Here is a 15,223-nt window from a genome sequence, read left to right as displayed (position 1 = left end):
GCAAAGACTTTAATCCATTTAAAATAAAAGAGTGAGGCCTAGAAATTGGGTTGGTAGCGCCGGCGCTGAGCGCCTAAAGAGACCTAGAATTGGGGCGAAGCCCTATGCTGGGGCGAGCGCTATGAGGATAGCGCCGACTCAGAAATTGACTATACATTTAGCGCCTGCGCTAAGTGTTTGCGCGCGCCCGCGAGCGCAAACGGCTCATGACGTCATTTCAGTGTGCAACGCCTTTTAGGAGCGCCTGAGCGCATATTGGGTGGCGCCAGGAGCCTTAGCGCCCAGCGCTATTAGTGACAGTTCGAAGGAGGGCTAACAGGCCCTTCTCGGAGTAGGGCGGGGCTATTTAAAGGGGACAGCTCTAGTGCAGAATCTTCTGCCACTTGGCCTGCTCATTGCGATCGCTGCTGGAGAGAGTTGGCGAGCTAATGTGGAGCGGAGTTCTGGGATTTGAGCTTTACAGTACTTGGGACCTTCAACCCTGTCCGAAGCACTTGCAGCACTACACCTAAAAGCCTTTTGACCAACTGGCATCCGAATGGGAGCTTGTTTGGAGGGCGACGGCCTCATCGCCCAACACTGTGAAGGGGCAGAGAGACGGCGGGAGAGAGGGCCGGGATTGTCCAGAAGGAGGAGGGGCAATGGAGGTCGGCCAATCCGACGGGAGGCTGCGAGGGTCTTTAGGCAGCAGGTGACAAGCCTTGACATGTCGGAGGAGCAGTGTTTGCGAAGGCTCCGAATCTGGAGGGACATTGTTACTGATCCGTGCCACCTGCTTGGTCAGGATCTGCAGCCGCGTGAACGCTGTAGAACCTCTCTGTCCGTGATGGCTACACTGACTGAAGGCCTCCATTTTTATGCCAACGGCTCCTTTCAGTCAGCCATTGGGGACAATGCGACTGCCGCTCAGGCTGCAGTCCGCTGTTGCATCCGGCAAGTGACAGATGCCCTTTATAGGCGAACGCGTCCATTCATTACCTTCCCTCGGACCCTGCACAAGCAGGCGGAGGAGGAGGAGTATGAGGAGGAGGAGGAGGAGGAGGAGGAAGAGCAGGCGGAGGAGGAGGAGGAGGAGGAGGAAGATGGAAGGGCTGCTGAAAGTGGAAGGTCCATTCGTCAGAGGCTCCTCTGGACTCGTCTCGACACCCCTGTGGCGGAATGATGAGAGTCTTACCTCATGGGCACTTTGGATGTTTGAGGGCCTCTGCATGCCAGCATCACTGAAAGTAGTCACATGCACCAAGCAACATTTAAACTTCTGTTTATTGACACAAAAGTCTTTCATTACAGCTAAACAACGTAAAGTGAGCAGAAACCATGACTGCCAAAATAAAAGTGACCTGTTCGGCAAAGCAGCAAAACTCAACAAAAATCTGCACCTATAACAGCAGGTGAGGGTGTCCGTGAATTTGGACAAACAAACGTCTCAGCACCTCCCTCTACAACTGGCCCCTTGAGGGAGAACGACTTCTCGTTCGCGCCCGGCCCCTTCCCTCCCTGCTGCTCCTACGTAATTGCACCCCAGTGGCGGCCTCAAGGCTGGGGGATGCTTGCCGACTGTCTGGAAGCGCAGAAGCCCCTGAGGTACGGCCTGGCCGACCGCTGGGCTTGGAGGGTGCGGACGCGGGATGCTTGCTTTGAGCATGGCTGGGAGCAGTGTGGCCTGCATGTGGTGGCAGCTGCAATGCAGGCGTCCCAGTGCTGGCATGTGCAATGGTCTCCTGCCGAGAGAGGACACCTGCACCATGGTCGGACGACACACTGGCTATCAGTGGGGAGCGGCTCGGCTCATCCGCCACAATCGCAGGCTCCACGGATTCCTGGCCTTGTACGGGAGTGGAAGGGCCCGGGGTGATCCTATCTGATGCAGAGAGGGTGGCTGCAGTGAGACATCGCGTTGCGTCAATCTGGCTGTGGAGGAGCCCAGCAAGTGAATGCGTGGCAACAGTGAGGACCTGTGTGCCAGGTGCCAGTGCTTCGGAGAAGGCCTGGACAGTTCTTGCCATGGCTTCGGACAAGGCAGGAGCCGACCGCTCCACTGCCTCGGACAAGCCCTGCACAGACCTTTCCAGGGATTGTCCGAAGCCCTGAACAGTCCTTTCCATTGCCGACTCAAAGCTGTGGACAGTCCTCTCCATTGTTGGGCCGAAGCCCTGGATAGTCCTGTCCATTGTGGCCCTGAAGCCCTGGATAGACCTGTCCATTGTTTCCCCGAACACCTGGAGAGACCTCTCCATTGTTGCGCCAAAGCCCTGCAGAGTCCTCTCCATTGTTGCCCCGAAGTCCAACATACTCCTAGCCAATGAATCTATTGACTCAGGCATCTTCTCCACTGCAGCCATCAGCTCCGTGTGTCTGACCCGGGCCTGTTTGCTCATTTCTGCCAGGCGCCGGACCTCATCTGCACTCTGTGCAGCAGTCATGACGACCTGCCTTGCCCTGCGGGGAGACGGTGGCTGAACTTGCCTATCCCCCCTGCGTTGCTCCATGCCGCTTGGTCCGGCAACTGGTTCATCCCCAGAGCCACCCCCCCCTCCCCTCCAGGGGACTACTATCCCCAGTCTGCAGATGTCTCAGCTCCCCGGATTCTGCAACGGCTGGTCCGGATTCCTCCTGGTCCTCGCCTCCGGTGGCACTGGCACTGGCAGCTTCAGCGCATTGAGCCTGAGTTGGTGCTGCTTCATCTGAAAGTGGGAGGTGGAAGAGTGGCTTTAGCAAAAGGACAGGTTTGCTGAAAGGCATGCCAGATTGCGGCATGGCTCTGACATGGCTGCACACTGAGGATGCATGCTGGCGGGGGGACCAAGTGGAAGGCAACAGGTGGAAAAGGTGAGAGTCTTACTCTCGCTGTCGGTAATGGGGTCGGCAGATGCAGTGGTCACTGGACCAGACAGACGTCCTCCAAGTATCTGGTGCACTCTCTCCTCCAGATCCGTGAGAGTGACCACTTGTGCAGGTCCGCCACCGGTTCGACGCTGTTCTTTTCTAATCTGCGCCATCTTCGACTGCAGGGGAAAGAAGGGGAGGTTCTGTTACATGAGGCCTTGAGACATCATCGCATGCCCCCCATGGTGCAAGAGCCCTTACATGAGGCCTTGAGACATCTGTCCATGTGTCTGCCCAGAAAGGGCCATGGGTGCATACTGACAGATGGCCAGTGGCGCATCATTGCAGCAGGGTGCCCGAAGTCAGCTGCAGATGGAGAGAAGCACAAGTTTGGTAAACCATCACTCACCCTAACGATCCGTGTGAGGTCGTTGAATTTCTTCCTGCACTGAACAGGGGTCCTGGTCACCATGCTGCTGGAGTTGACCCTCACAGCAACCTCCCTCCAAGATCGTCGGTAAGCCTTCTGATTTGGCCTCTTGCCATTATCCGGGTACAGCACCTGTCGACGGTGTTCAACTGCAGCCACCAATTGGTCCAGAGCCTCAGTGCTGAAGCGCTCTGCTCTCTGCCTAACCTTCTCCATAATGATCAACTTTGTACCGCCAGACAAGGGCGAGCGCCGAATCTGAGGCCTACAGGGCGTTGGGTGTTGAAGCTCAGTCTGACTGACCCACCCCTTTAAGAGCCGGCCGGCGCCTGCAGGTCTCCTGCTTTGCCGTAATTGAGTTCACCTGCGCTGCGCCCGTCCGTGTCGAAATTGAGTAGCACCTGACCTTTTGCGCCTTAAGAGCACCGTGCAACGGCTGATTTAGCGTCTGAATCCCCTTTGGGGGCGATGCAACCCAATATCACGCCAGGCGCGGATAGCTCTCGTCTGGCTATAAACTTAGCGCATCGTCAATTCTGACGCCTCAAGCGGGGCTATACCCAATTTCTAGGCCTTAATGACTCCATAAATACAATGCAGAGGGGAATTTGAAATGAGTGTGTTAATTGTTTGTGCAATGATATCGCTCACAATCATTTTCTGGCTATAGTGCCTATGTAAACAGTGTGATTATATCATGCAATTACTGAGTGGTAATGACATCACATGATCTACCATACGTTTGCACTCCCTGTCCAGTGCTGTGGGTGACATAAGAGGCACCACTGTTAGAATCAGCCTGCACCATCCCAAGGTGTTTTAATGGTGCTAGACATATTCAAGATGATATGGGAATACACAGAGCCTTTACAGAGAATTCCTTACTGTATACCTTCCACAATCTGAAAGCCTATTGGTCCTTTTATTTCAATTTAAAATTTGCCATTGACTTTTCAATAATCTTTCAAAGGAAAAATACATTTAACAGCTAAGGAAGACTTATTTACATTGCACACAAATAAATCAATGCAATCTTTTTAGACAGGGAGCATACATCTAAGAATATAACTGAATATTCAAGCTGAAGTTTAAGAGAAGCATTTTCAATAGGCTGTCAAATATAACAAGGCAGATCCAGAATAGTCAAACTTTGCTCTGGCTTCCTGGAGTACAGAGTAATCTAATCTCTACAATAGGCTCTTCCTAAAGCCAGATAGTGATTCTATGAGGTTAAGAATCAGCTAATATCAAGTTTTTACTGAATCCATCAAGGGCTTATGTTTTGTTAAATATTTTATTTATTTCTCCTGTTCAGAAGTTCAGAATCCTGAAATGATATTGTAAATATTACTGTTAAAAAATTATACTTCCACTGCTGTTAATTTAACAATTCTTCACCACCCCCCACCCCGATTAATTCCCTGCATCCACATTGCAGTCTTTGCTCAAGAGAATAAAAGTATCTATTTTGTTAATGTATCCATGGATACCACAGATACTTCTTTGTTGCCCACCGGAGGGTATGCTTGTAGGAAGCAGCTAACAATTCTTCAGGCCAACTTCTCTTCCCTCATTCAGATGACTCAGTTCAGAAGATGACTTACCTTCTAGGGGGAAACTGGTGCAAACTGCGGGAATGCTGGACTATCAGAGGTACTGCCCTTTAGATTAGATATTAAACTGAGAACCCTGCCTACCTGTTCTGGTGGTTCAGGTGGATGGTAAAGATCCCACAGTATTATATGAAAGAAGAAAGAGCAAGGAGTTGTAATAGTATCTGGGGCAAAATTCCTCCCTCAACCATCATCACCAAAACCAGACTAGCTGGTCATTCATCTCATTGCTATTTGTGAGAACTTGGTATGTGAAAAATTACTGGAAGAAATGCCTACATAATAGCAATCAATATACTTCAATGTAATCCATTACACGTGAATAACTTGGAAATATTTCTGAGATGTGATAAGATGCTATATAAATGCAAGTATTTTTTTCTTTGAAATATCAGTTGTGCCTTGGATTCAAACCTGGGTGTCCTACTATAATGTTCCAGCATTACAGCTAAACTGAGAACATAAGGGGTAATTATCCAATTTGGCACTCTCATTGGGGAGCCTCACCTGCTGCAAGTGCATGTTGGGAATGCTGACCAAATGAGCACAATTTTTCAATCGCAGTGTTGAGAAAATCATGTCCAGTCTGCGCTGGAATTTCCAAACATACTTTAGACAGACGAGGCTTCCCAGCAATAATGCAAAGTTGGAAAATTATCCATATAATGCTAACGGATGTCTGAGATTCAACTCATATGAATATTTCATGTTGAATATTTCAATCAACAGGTCAATTATCCTCAAGTCCTCCTGAATTCTCTGATTTAACTTCAATTTGACTGCTGGATCCAGAGGTCATTGTCACATTTCATTGTCATAACATACTTAAATTGAATTCCCATGTAAATGACCAACACCAAAATGTTAACTCCATTTTTTTGCTTCCTCATTTCTACTCTGCCCTCCTTCAGTTAAGATGTCCTTCCTCATTTGTTTTAATGTGAAGAAGGTGAAACTTGTAATAAACAGCTTTATGCTTTAAAATGTAAAAGATAAAAAATGCACGCAACCAAAGTAAACTTAAGGCAATGAGGTGGCAACAAAGAAGTACATGTAAAGGTTTAATTACTGTTTCAATAGAGGGAACATTGTAAATCAGTCCAAATTGATACTGAGTCACATATGTTTCGGTATCTCAAAGTGCTTAATGAAAACCTGCTCTAACACTGTAAGTGACTTCCTGAAGTACAAGTGGCTCAATGTGAACAATAGACAGATGCTCATGAGTGGGCAATATGCTGCAGAATTAACCCTTTGAGTACTTGAGTAACTTTCATGTAACACCTGAAACAATAACTTCCTGTTCATCGTAATGAAAAATGTTACAAAGCACAATTAGAGATTTTCTCTGCCAAAGTTCATAGTTTTCAATCATTGTTACTGCGCAGTATAATGCCTGTCAGGTATTGGTGTAGTAGTTGTCTCAAAAGGTAAACAAAACTCAAACATTTGCTAAACTAACCTTTGGATTTGTTGAAGTTTAGGCTGCTGGTAGATTCAGGGAAACTCCCGTCTCCCTGGGCCAACCAGTTTTGTTTGTTTTCAGCTTATGTATTGTGACCTCCCAAATAAACATTATTACAGTAATAAAGTTCCTAAAATATTACCACAGTAATGTATAGACAGCTGAATTTGCAGTTGGAAAAGTAGTGTAACAGAGAAGGTTTCAAGGAATTGGGACCAGTTTTAGAACAAGAGGAGGCGGCACAGGAGGGATGGACTCCACCAGAGCCAACTGGCAGCAACATCCTGGCACCAAGGGGTGTGTTTTGTGAGGTCCCATCACTGGTACGGGGCTTTTTGAGCGCGGGCCAGAAATTTGAATGCCTGACCTCGCACAACTGATTTAGAGGGTGCTTGATTTTCTATTAGATGATTTGAGGGCAAAAAATAAGGTGCTCAACCGAGATGTAGCGACTACCTCTGGACCTGCATTTATAGACCCCTCCGTATGTGCATGGACATGCCACAGGAGACCTGTCTTCACCGCCTCTGCTTTCCAAGACAGGCTGCCAAACAGCTGTGCCATTTACTGAACAATGAGCAGCAGATAACATCTGGATCAAAGAGAAATATCCCATAGAAGTCAGGGTTAGCACAGCATGAAAGCTTCATGCTACCGATGCATTGTGGTGGGAATAATAAATTATAAAATTGACCTCAATAGTTTCAGTTGAAGAGCTATAAACCGGTAAATGCCTGCAGGACATTTCCCCCCTCCCCACCCGCCCCCCACCCCTCCTCCCCCCCCCCCCCCCCGCCACACACACACAGGCTAGCTCTTATATCTGAGATGGAAAGGTCACTTGGGGTTGGCCGCTGTGATTTCCAACATGCGTGTGTGAGAGTGCGTCTGTGTATCTATATGCGTATGTGAGATGAATCAGGAGGGTTATAGTTTTTACCTTGCTTCTCTGGAACTGTACTATAAGTTTAGGCAATCAGGCAGAAAATCGACAAACAACTGTGAGGTGTTGAGCAGCAGGAAAAAACATCTAGAATAAGCAGATGTCATGTTTTACTGTTCTCCACACAGCACACTAATTGAGGTCTTACTAAGTTTTTATATAGGTTCATCATTACCTTTTGGCTTTTATACTGTACCTTTTGAGATAAAATCTAGAATCCCATTATCTATTCTTACAGCCTTATCAACCTGAGATGCTGCCTTTAATGTTCTGGGAACCTGTACCCCCAAATTCCTCTACTCTTCGATAGCACCAAGCTTACTTCCATTCGCAGTATAATTACTGCTATTGCTTGTTTACTAAAATGCATCACTCCACACTTATTGACATTGAATTCTATCTACCACTTTGTAGACCATTCACCCATTTTTGTAATATTCCTTTGCAGCTTTCTTTGGTCTTCTAAAGAATTAACTATACATCCTATTTGGTATCATCTGAAAATGTCGACATCAATTGCCTTTATTCAAATTATTGATATACACAGTGAACAGAAGTGACCACAGAGCGGAACCCTATGGGACACTTTTCCCAACCACTCTGAAAAACTGCCTTTTACTCGTTCTCTCTGTTTTCCTCCTTCCACCGAATTTTTAATCCAGTTTGCTATCCTCCCCTAATTCCATACCACTTAATCTTCTCTCGTAATCTCCTAAAGTCCATGTACACAACCTCCACTGCATTTCCCCCATTTACCATGTCTGTTATCTCCTCAAAGAATTCTATGAGGTCTGTCAAGTATGATCGTCCCTTTTGAAATCTGTGCTGGCTACTTCTAAATATTTTCTCTTTATCTAGATGCATTGTAATTTCATCCTTAATTAAAGACTCTAAAATGTTCCCTACCACTGATGTTAAGCTAACTGACCTATCATTAACCAGATTAGTTCTGTCTTCCTTTTTAAAATTGGATACTACATTGGCCACTCTCCAGTCCTGCAGCACATATCTACACTCAATAGAGCCCTAAAATATAGGCCCTGAATTTATTGCAATGGCGATATTGCTGATGAACACCATAAGTTAAACCATTATGCTCTCTAATCCTCCAATGATAAATTTATGCCACAATTTGCTGGAAAAATAATGATAATAGGCTGCAGCAAGCATAGCGGCAGGTTGGGAATGGCGCAGCTAATGGATTGTGGATTGAATTCCTTTCAATTGTTGATTTCTGCGGGAATTTCAATGTAATTTATTTGTCTATTTATTTATATCCAACAACAAATTACTGAAAGATATAATGAGGAATAAATTTTAAATTATCTAATCTGGCAAAACCACACTGACAAAATGTGAGCTGCATCATTACAGCGAATATTTAGAATAAAAGTATAGTTTCCCTTTGGTTTCATGCATGTAATACGCCACTGCATAAAAGGTTGAAACTTAGGCAGCAGAATTAATTATTTGCTTTCTTCTCCTCTTTCTTTCTCTCTCTTTCTTTCTTTCCATCTTTATTGTGCTAAAATCAATATGCTGCCATTTAGTCCTGGTTTGATGCATCAGTTCATGTATTTTGTGAACCTTGGACAGGAAAATTATTTCCATTCCTATCGTGTGTAGCCCTACTATAGAAATACAGTGGAATTAAAAAGTAAGGTGAACGAGCAATAGATATTTATATTAGAAAGCCCTCCACCACCATTCTTTGAGGTTTAAGTGGCAGTGGCGATCGCAGTGACATTACTTCAGCATACACGTGATCGCCACTGATTCTAAAGGAGGGGTGGAGCTCTGGAAATTAGCTGTTCAACATTTTTGGAGAGGGAAATGGTTTTATGGTGCAAAAGTTGCAGGAAGTTATGGTGTGGTGTGAAGTCATGGTGTGGGACTTTTGCACTATAAAACGGGCCCTACAACATAGATGAGCCATTACAGTGGCACAAGTGATTCAGCAAATTCTGGGCCATAATTTCTGGGGCCTCTGTAATTTCCTCCCCCAACTGCCTCAGAATCCTTGGATGTATCCTGGTGCTTTGTTTTCTTTTAGCTTAACTAACTTACCTAAAATTTTCCTTTTTTTTCCTATTGCTTATCGTACTCTCAACTACTTCAAGATTGATCTCCTCATAAATATGCGTCTATTTAGTAAAGAGTAAAATGAAGTACTTTTAAATACCTCTGCCATTTTTTGATCATCATCTACAATTGACAATCCTCTCCTCCCAGGGGTCCCACCTGACTTTTAACACCTGTTTATTCTGCAGACCTCTGGAGCAATAGATATATGCACCATATTACAACCCAAGAACCAACTGATGAGCCACTGATATTACCAACATTCCCTTTTAGTTTTGGGGCTCTCTGGGACTCCCTTTCTAAACAATCACTATGCCACACACACTTGCTCAAAACAAACAATAAGCAAAAATATTTAGCTTCGTTTTCTTTGGTGCAATTGAAGAACAAATCCATTTGTAAAACATGCAAAAGTACAAACTTACCTCTGTCAGCGTCAAATGTTCCCCAAAGTACAAGTTTAAATTGCAGCACTGCTCCAGCTTTTGTTTCATGGTAAGGCCGAAAGCATTTGAACGCTTTATTTTTGTTGTCTGATACCTGAGAAAAAGCACAAATTGACAATTATGAAGTGACAGCTTTTGTTCAGACTAATGTACAGGATCTTATGAAAGTCACACTATGGAGTTCAAGAACATAACACATTGCATCACATCTAGTACACACAAGTGTTACTAAAGCAGGCACCAACACAGACAGTGAAGCACTTACACCTATGTATGGTACTGTGTCACCACCATGTGAGAACACAGTTGGTATGGAGGATTCAGTATTTCTATTTGTTAAAGTGAGAGTCCAGTTCTGGGATACAGGCATGACAGAACCAGGGTACCAGCGCAGGAGCAAGTGCGTTCAGATATCAATGAGTCAGTCTTCAAAGTTGAACGGTACATCAGTCATAACTCTATGTGCTGATGGATTGAAGGAACAATTTTGTTTACGTACACTTTGGGATGAAAGCCTTACCTGCTAGGAGAGTGCATTCAGAAAATTGGCCCCATAGCATCATGTCCATATGGTATTGAGCCACCGTGACATGAGCATTCACTTGACTTAGAGGATACAGTCCTTCCATCATTCTAGGAAAATTAGAGATCTCTCCTCAAGCCTGGCAAGACCCAGTAGTCAAGAAATGAATAGCTGTTGTTATTTTCACAGCCACAGGTAGAGTGGGTGGAATCAGTGATGATCCCTTTAAATTCGTTTCCAGGATTACAAACACCTCGAGCAATTCCTGCATAGTTGAAAACCGTTCACTTGTGGAACGAACGCTGGCTCTTTGGACTCAGGTTTGTGCTATTTGGGTTGCGGCAGAGGCAAAAGCTGCTGATATGGACCTGGCCAAACTCACCCCATGAAGCCTTATGGGGCCCAGCTCTTCTGCGTATGCGTGACATCAGGGGAGCTGTAGTTTGTCTCTGCTTCCCAAGCCTAGGATGTGTGTGTTTGTATCAGACTAGCACAAGAGATGAATAATTTACTGTCAGTTATGTTAAGTCCGTGAATGATTGAGACACGGACCAGCAGGAGTGAAAACAACAAGTCTTTACTGGTGGAAGTCAATAGTGAAAACTAACAAACAGAGGCTCTCTAGCGCCTTTTATACAGGGGTGGTCACTGCCAGTACTGCAGTCTGAGACCAGTTATTCCCTTAAAGGTACATACACAACAATTCCTCCCCTTTTAGATAAACAGTACATAACATTCATTTAACAACTAAATGATAACGAATTACAATCACAATTACTGTTGCTAGATACATTGGTTAAGTTTAAGCAATTATAAGTTCAGTCTTTGAGGAGGCTTCCTGATTCTGTCTGGATAACGCCTCTTTGGGGTATCAGGTTCTTCTGGCAATGTTGCGTCGGGATCAATGTCTTTGTTTGGTTCATCTGCTTCCAATATTACCGGTTCTGCGGTGGCTGCAATTGGAACGTCAATTTCATTACCAGGTGTATCAGATCGTGGTGTGGAGTTGACGTTTTCCAGTGACTCTAGAATCTGATCAGCATGGCGTCTTACAATGCTCTCCCCAACGTCCACGGTATACATGAGAGGTCCTTGTCGTGTACAAGTCGTTCCTGGCTGCCATTTCTCAGTGCGGTAGTCCCGGGCCAAAACTGGTTGACCTATCTTAAAACTTCTGGTCGGCCTTTCATTCATATTCTGAAACTGCCTGTTCTCCACATCTCTTCGGACGTTTGGCTTAACCAAATCCAAGCGGCATCGTAGTCTTCGATTGAAGAACATCATGGCTGGAGTTTGGTTGGTAACCGCATGTGTCGCATTCCGGTAGGCAAACAAGAAGTTGTCCACCTTGTGTTGTAGGGGTATATCTTCATTACACATTGCCTTGATAGCCTTCTTGAATGTTTGGACAAACCTCTCAGCCAATCCATTAGTGGCTGGATGATATGGGGCAGATGTGTAATGCTTAACGCCATTGTTCTTTAAGAACCTCCGGAACTCTTCAGACACAAACTGTGGTCCATTGTCAGAGCAAATCTGTTCAGGCAGCCCATTCCTGGCGAATATGGTTCGCAAAACTGTGATAGTTTTTTCCGTGGTGGTTGAGGACATTTTTATTACCTCTGGCCACTTTGAATGTGCATCCACCGCAATTAAAAACATCGAGTCCATGAAGGGACCAGCAAAATCAATGTGCACCCTTTGCCATGGAGATGAGGGCCACTCCCATGGATGCAGAGGAGCTTGTGGTGGGGCGTTTTGGACCTTCTGGCATCCTGCACAGCTCTTGGTCATCTCTTTGATTTCTCTATCGATTCCCGGCCACCACACAAATGCTCTGGCTAAGTTCTTCATTTTTACCCCACCCAGATGACCCTCATGAAGCTCATTGAGCACTCTATCCGTCAACTTAGGTGGAATTACTACTCTGGATCCACACATCAAGGTTCCTCTGCACACTGACAGCTGTTCTTTTCTCTGCGAGAATGCTGGCAGCAGTGGTTCGCCATGTGCTGGCCATCCCTTCACCGTTAAATCATAGACCCGTGATAGTGTCGGGTCATTCCGTGTTTCCTTTACTATGTTTGCATTCGTCACAGGGAGACATTCGACTATGGTCGAGTGGAATAACTCCATTGGATCCACTGCAAGGTCTTCTTCTTCCACCGTCGGCAACGGTAGGCGTGACAATCCATCAGCATTTCCATGCTGTTTAGTTCCTTTGTACTCGATGTCATATTGGTGTGCCCCGGGGAAAAGGGACCATCTCTGCAGCCGTTGTGCCGTCATTATCGGTACGCCCTTCTGAGGGTTGAAAATGGAGACAAGAGGTTGATGATCGGTTAGTAGAGTAAATTTTTGACCGTGCAGATAGTGATTGAACTTCTTCACCCCCCCCACACTAGGCTGAGGGCCTCTGTCAATCTGGGCGTAGTTACGCTCGGCAGAAGTTAACGAGCGTGACGCAAAAGCTATCGGCCTCTCTAAACCATCAAGGAATTTATGTGACAGTACCGCCCCAATGCCGTAGGGAGACGCATCACACGCCAGCCTGATTGGCAGTGCTGGGTTGTAGTGAGCCAATACTTCCCTTGAAGTGATTAAGTCCTTACTCTTCTGAAAAGCACGCTTACAATCATCGTTCCATTTCTATGCTACCCCTGTTCGTAGCAGGGCGTTCAGTGGGTGCAGAATTGTCGACAAATTCGGCAAAAACTTATGACAGTAATTCACCAATCCGAGGAATTACCTCAGTTGCGACACATTTTCAGGTGCTGGGGCCTTAACAACCGCTTCAATTTTGTCAGGGGACTTATGTAACCCCTCTTCATCAATCACGTGGCCACAATACGATATCTGTTTCTTTAAAAATTCGCACTTGGGGCGGTTGGCTCGCAGCCCATGTTCCGTAGTCTAGTGAGCACCTGTTCTAGGTTGTTAAGGTGTTCACTGTCATCTTCACCTGTCACAAGGATGTCGTCCAAGTAACACTGAGTCCCCGGAATCCCTTGCAGGACTTGTTCCATCGCTCTTTGCCATATCGCCGGAGCCGATGCTACTCCGAATACCAATCGATGATACTGGTTTATCGTGAGATACTTCCGAGAGGACTCTTCAACCTCCATCTGCAAATATGCTTGTGCTAGGTCAATTTTTGTAAAACGTTTCCCTCCAGACAGTGAGGCGAAGATGTCTTCTATCCTTGGAAGACGATATTGTACTGTGTGAAGGACAGGGTTCACCGTCACCTTGAAATCCCCACAGATGCGAATCTTCCTTGGCTCTCTGGACTTATTGCTTAACGTTTTCTTCATGACAGGGACGATGGGTGTCGCCCACTCGCTCCAGTCGACCTTAGACAACACGCCCGCCTTCTCCAGATTCTCCAGCTCTGCCTCGACGGCTGGGCGAATTGCATATGGTACCAGTCTTGCTTTGAAAAACTTTGGAACTGCATTCTCTTCTATTTTTATCGAGGCGGTTACGCCTTTAAGCGTGCCCAGTTCTTGTTGAAATACCTCTTTGGCGTTAGCTAAGATTGTTGACAATCATCCAGGAGTGACGTCTTCATCTTTTTTACCGTCCACCGTCATTGCATGAATGGAATGCCAATCTAAGTTTATCTTCCTGATCCATTCCCGTCCCAATAACGGTGGTCCACCATTTGGCAGTATGTAGAGATACAATTTCCGTATTTTCTTGCCATTGTATTCGACAGGCACCCTTATTTTTCCTCTGGGGTATACTTTTTGCCCCGTATACATCGTCAAGACGATGGATGTCTCTCTCAAGGGTATGTGTGAAAATAGCCGCTCGTAGTCTCATCGATTCATGACGGTTAGCGCTGATCCTGTATCCAATTCCATTTTAACTTGGGACCCTGCTATCGTGAGGGTGACCCAAATGGTTCGGTGATCCTCTTTTGCGATTACATTGTGAAGTTTGAGACAGCTTAGTCTCCTGTTTCCGGATTCACTATCGCTCATCTGGTCTTCGGAACTACTGTCCGTCATCTTTTGTACTTTCTTGTACGGTTCCTTAGTAGCCTTTTTGTTGTCGCTGGTCTTCTTCCCAGACCTGCAAACTCGTGCAATGTGTCCAATCTTCCCGCATTGTCTGCATATTTTGTCGTTGGACCAGCAGTCCTTCTGGTCATGGTTAGTTCTGCCGCAGCGATAACATTTTGCAAATCCCCGTGTCATTTCGTGGGTGCCGTATTCCTGTGGTTTTTGTTGAATTTCTGCAGCTCCCCTGGCTGCTGCTTCATACGATACTGCCACGCTGAAAGCCTTATCTAGCGTCAGCTCTTTTTCTGAGAGTAACTTCTTCTGTGTTCCTTCACTCAGGAGTCCACAGACAAATTTGTCCCGTAGGGTATCTGCCAGTCCTGCTCCGAACTGGCAGTGCTTTGATAGCTTGCGTAGTTCCGTAAGATACTCAGCATTGCTCTCATCTTTGTGCTGAGTTCTCCTGTGGAATTTAAATCTTTCTGCTATCAACAGCGGTGCAGGGTTTAAGTGTTCCTGTAGGACAGCAACAATTTCGTTGAAACTCTTCGCCTTCGGTTTGGCTGGAGTAATCAGGTCCCACAATAGTCCGTACGTTCTAGTGCCCATTAAGTTTAGCAATATCGATGCCTTTTTCCCCTCCGCTATTTTGTTTGCCTCGAAATATACCTCGACTCTTTCCACATATGTGGTCCAGTCCTCTAATGTATTATCAAAAGCAGTGATACAGCCAGTCTTCGGCATCTTGCAAATCTAAAATGGCGCCTCCTGCGCTTTGCCTTCTTCCCCGATTTAACAAAATGGCGCCTCCCGCGCTTTGCCTTCTTCCCCACTGTTGTTAGCGCTGTTTTCCACAGTTTCTTGCGCGCTAAATATTGATTCTTTTTC

At 45.9% G+C, this 15,223-nt stretch overlaps 1 protein-coding gene across 1 annotated transcript in view; it reads right to left on the bottom strand.

The window, feature by feature from the left end:
- LOC147112804 (PC3-like endoprotease variant B) overlaps positions 1-15,223 on the bottom strand; it is an 845,811-nt gene that overhangs the window by 95,102 nt on the left and 735,486 nt on the right. Inside the window, exon 11 of the mRNA XM_085998224.1 lies at positions 9,785-9,899. Within this exon, the coding sequence (XP_085854350.1) occupies positions 9,785-9,899 (115 nt within the window). The remainder of the gene's footprint in view (positions 1-9,784; positions 9,900-15,223) is intronic.

Source organism: Somniosus microcephalus, chromosome 9 (assembly GCF_052327205.1).
Source record: "Somniosus microcephalus isolate GS21.2 chromosome 9, FLI_Smic_1.0, whole genome shotgun sequence".
Taxonomy (NCBI): domain Eukaryota; kingdom Metazoa; phylum Chordata; class Chondrichthyes; order Squaliformes; family Somniosidae; genus Somniosus; species Somniosus microcephalus.
Note: the sequence above shows the minus strand (reverse complement) of the source record. Positions and strands in the feature narration are given on the sequence as shown.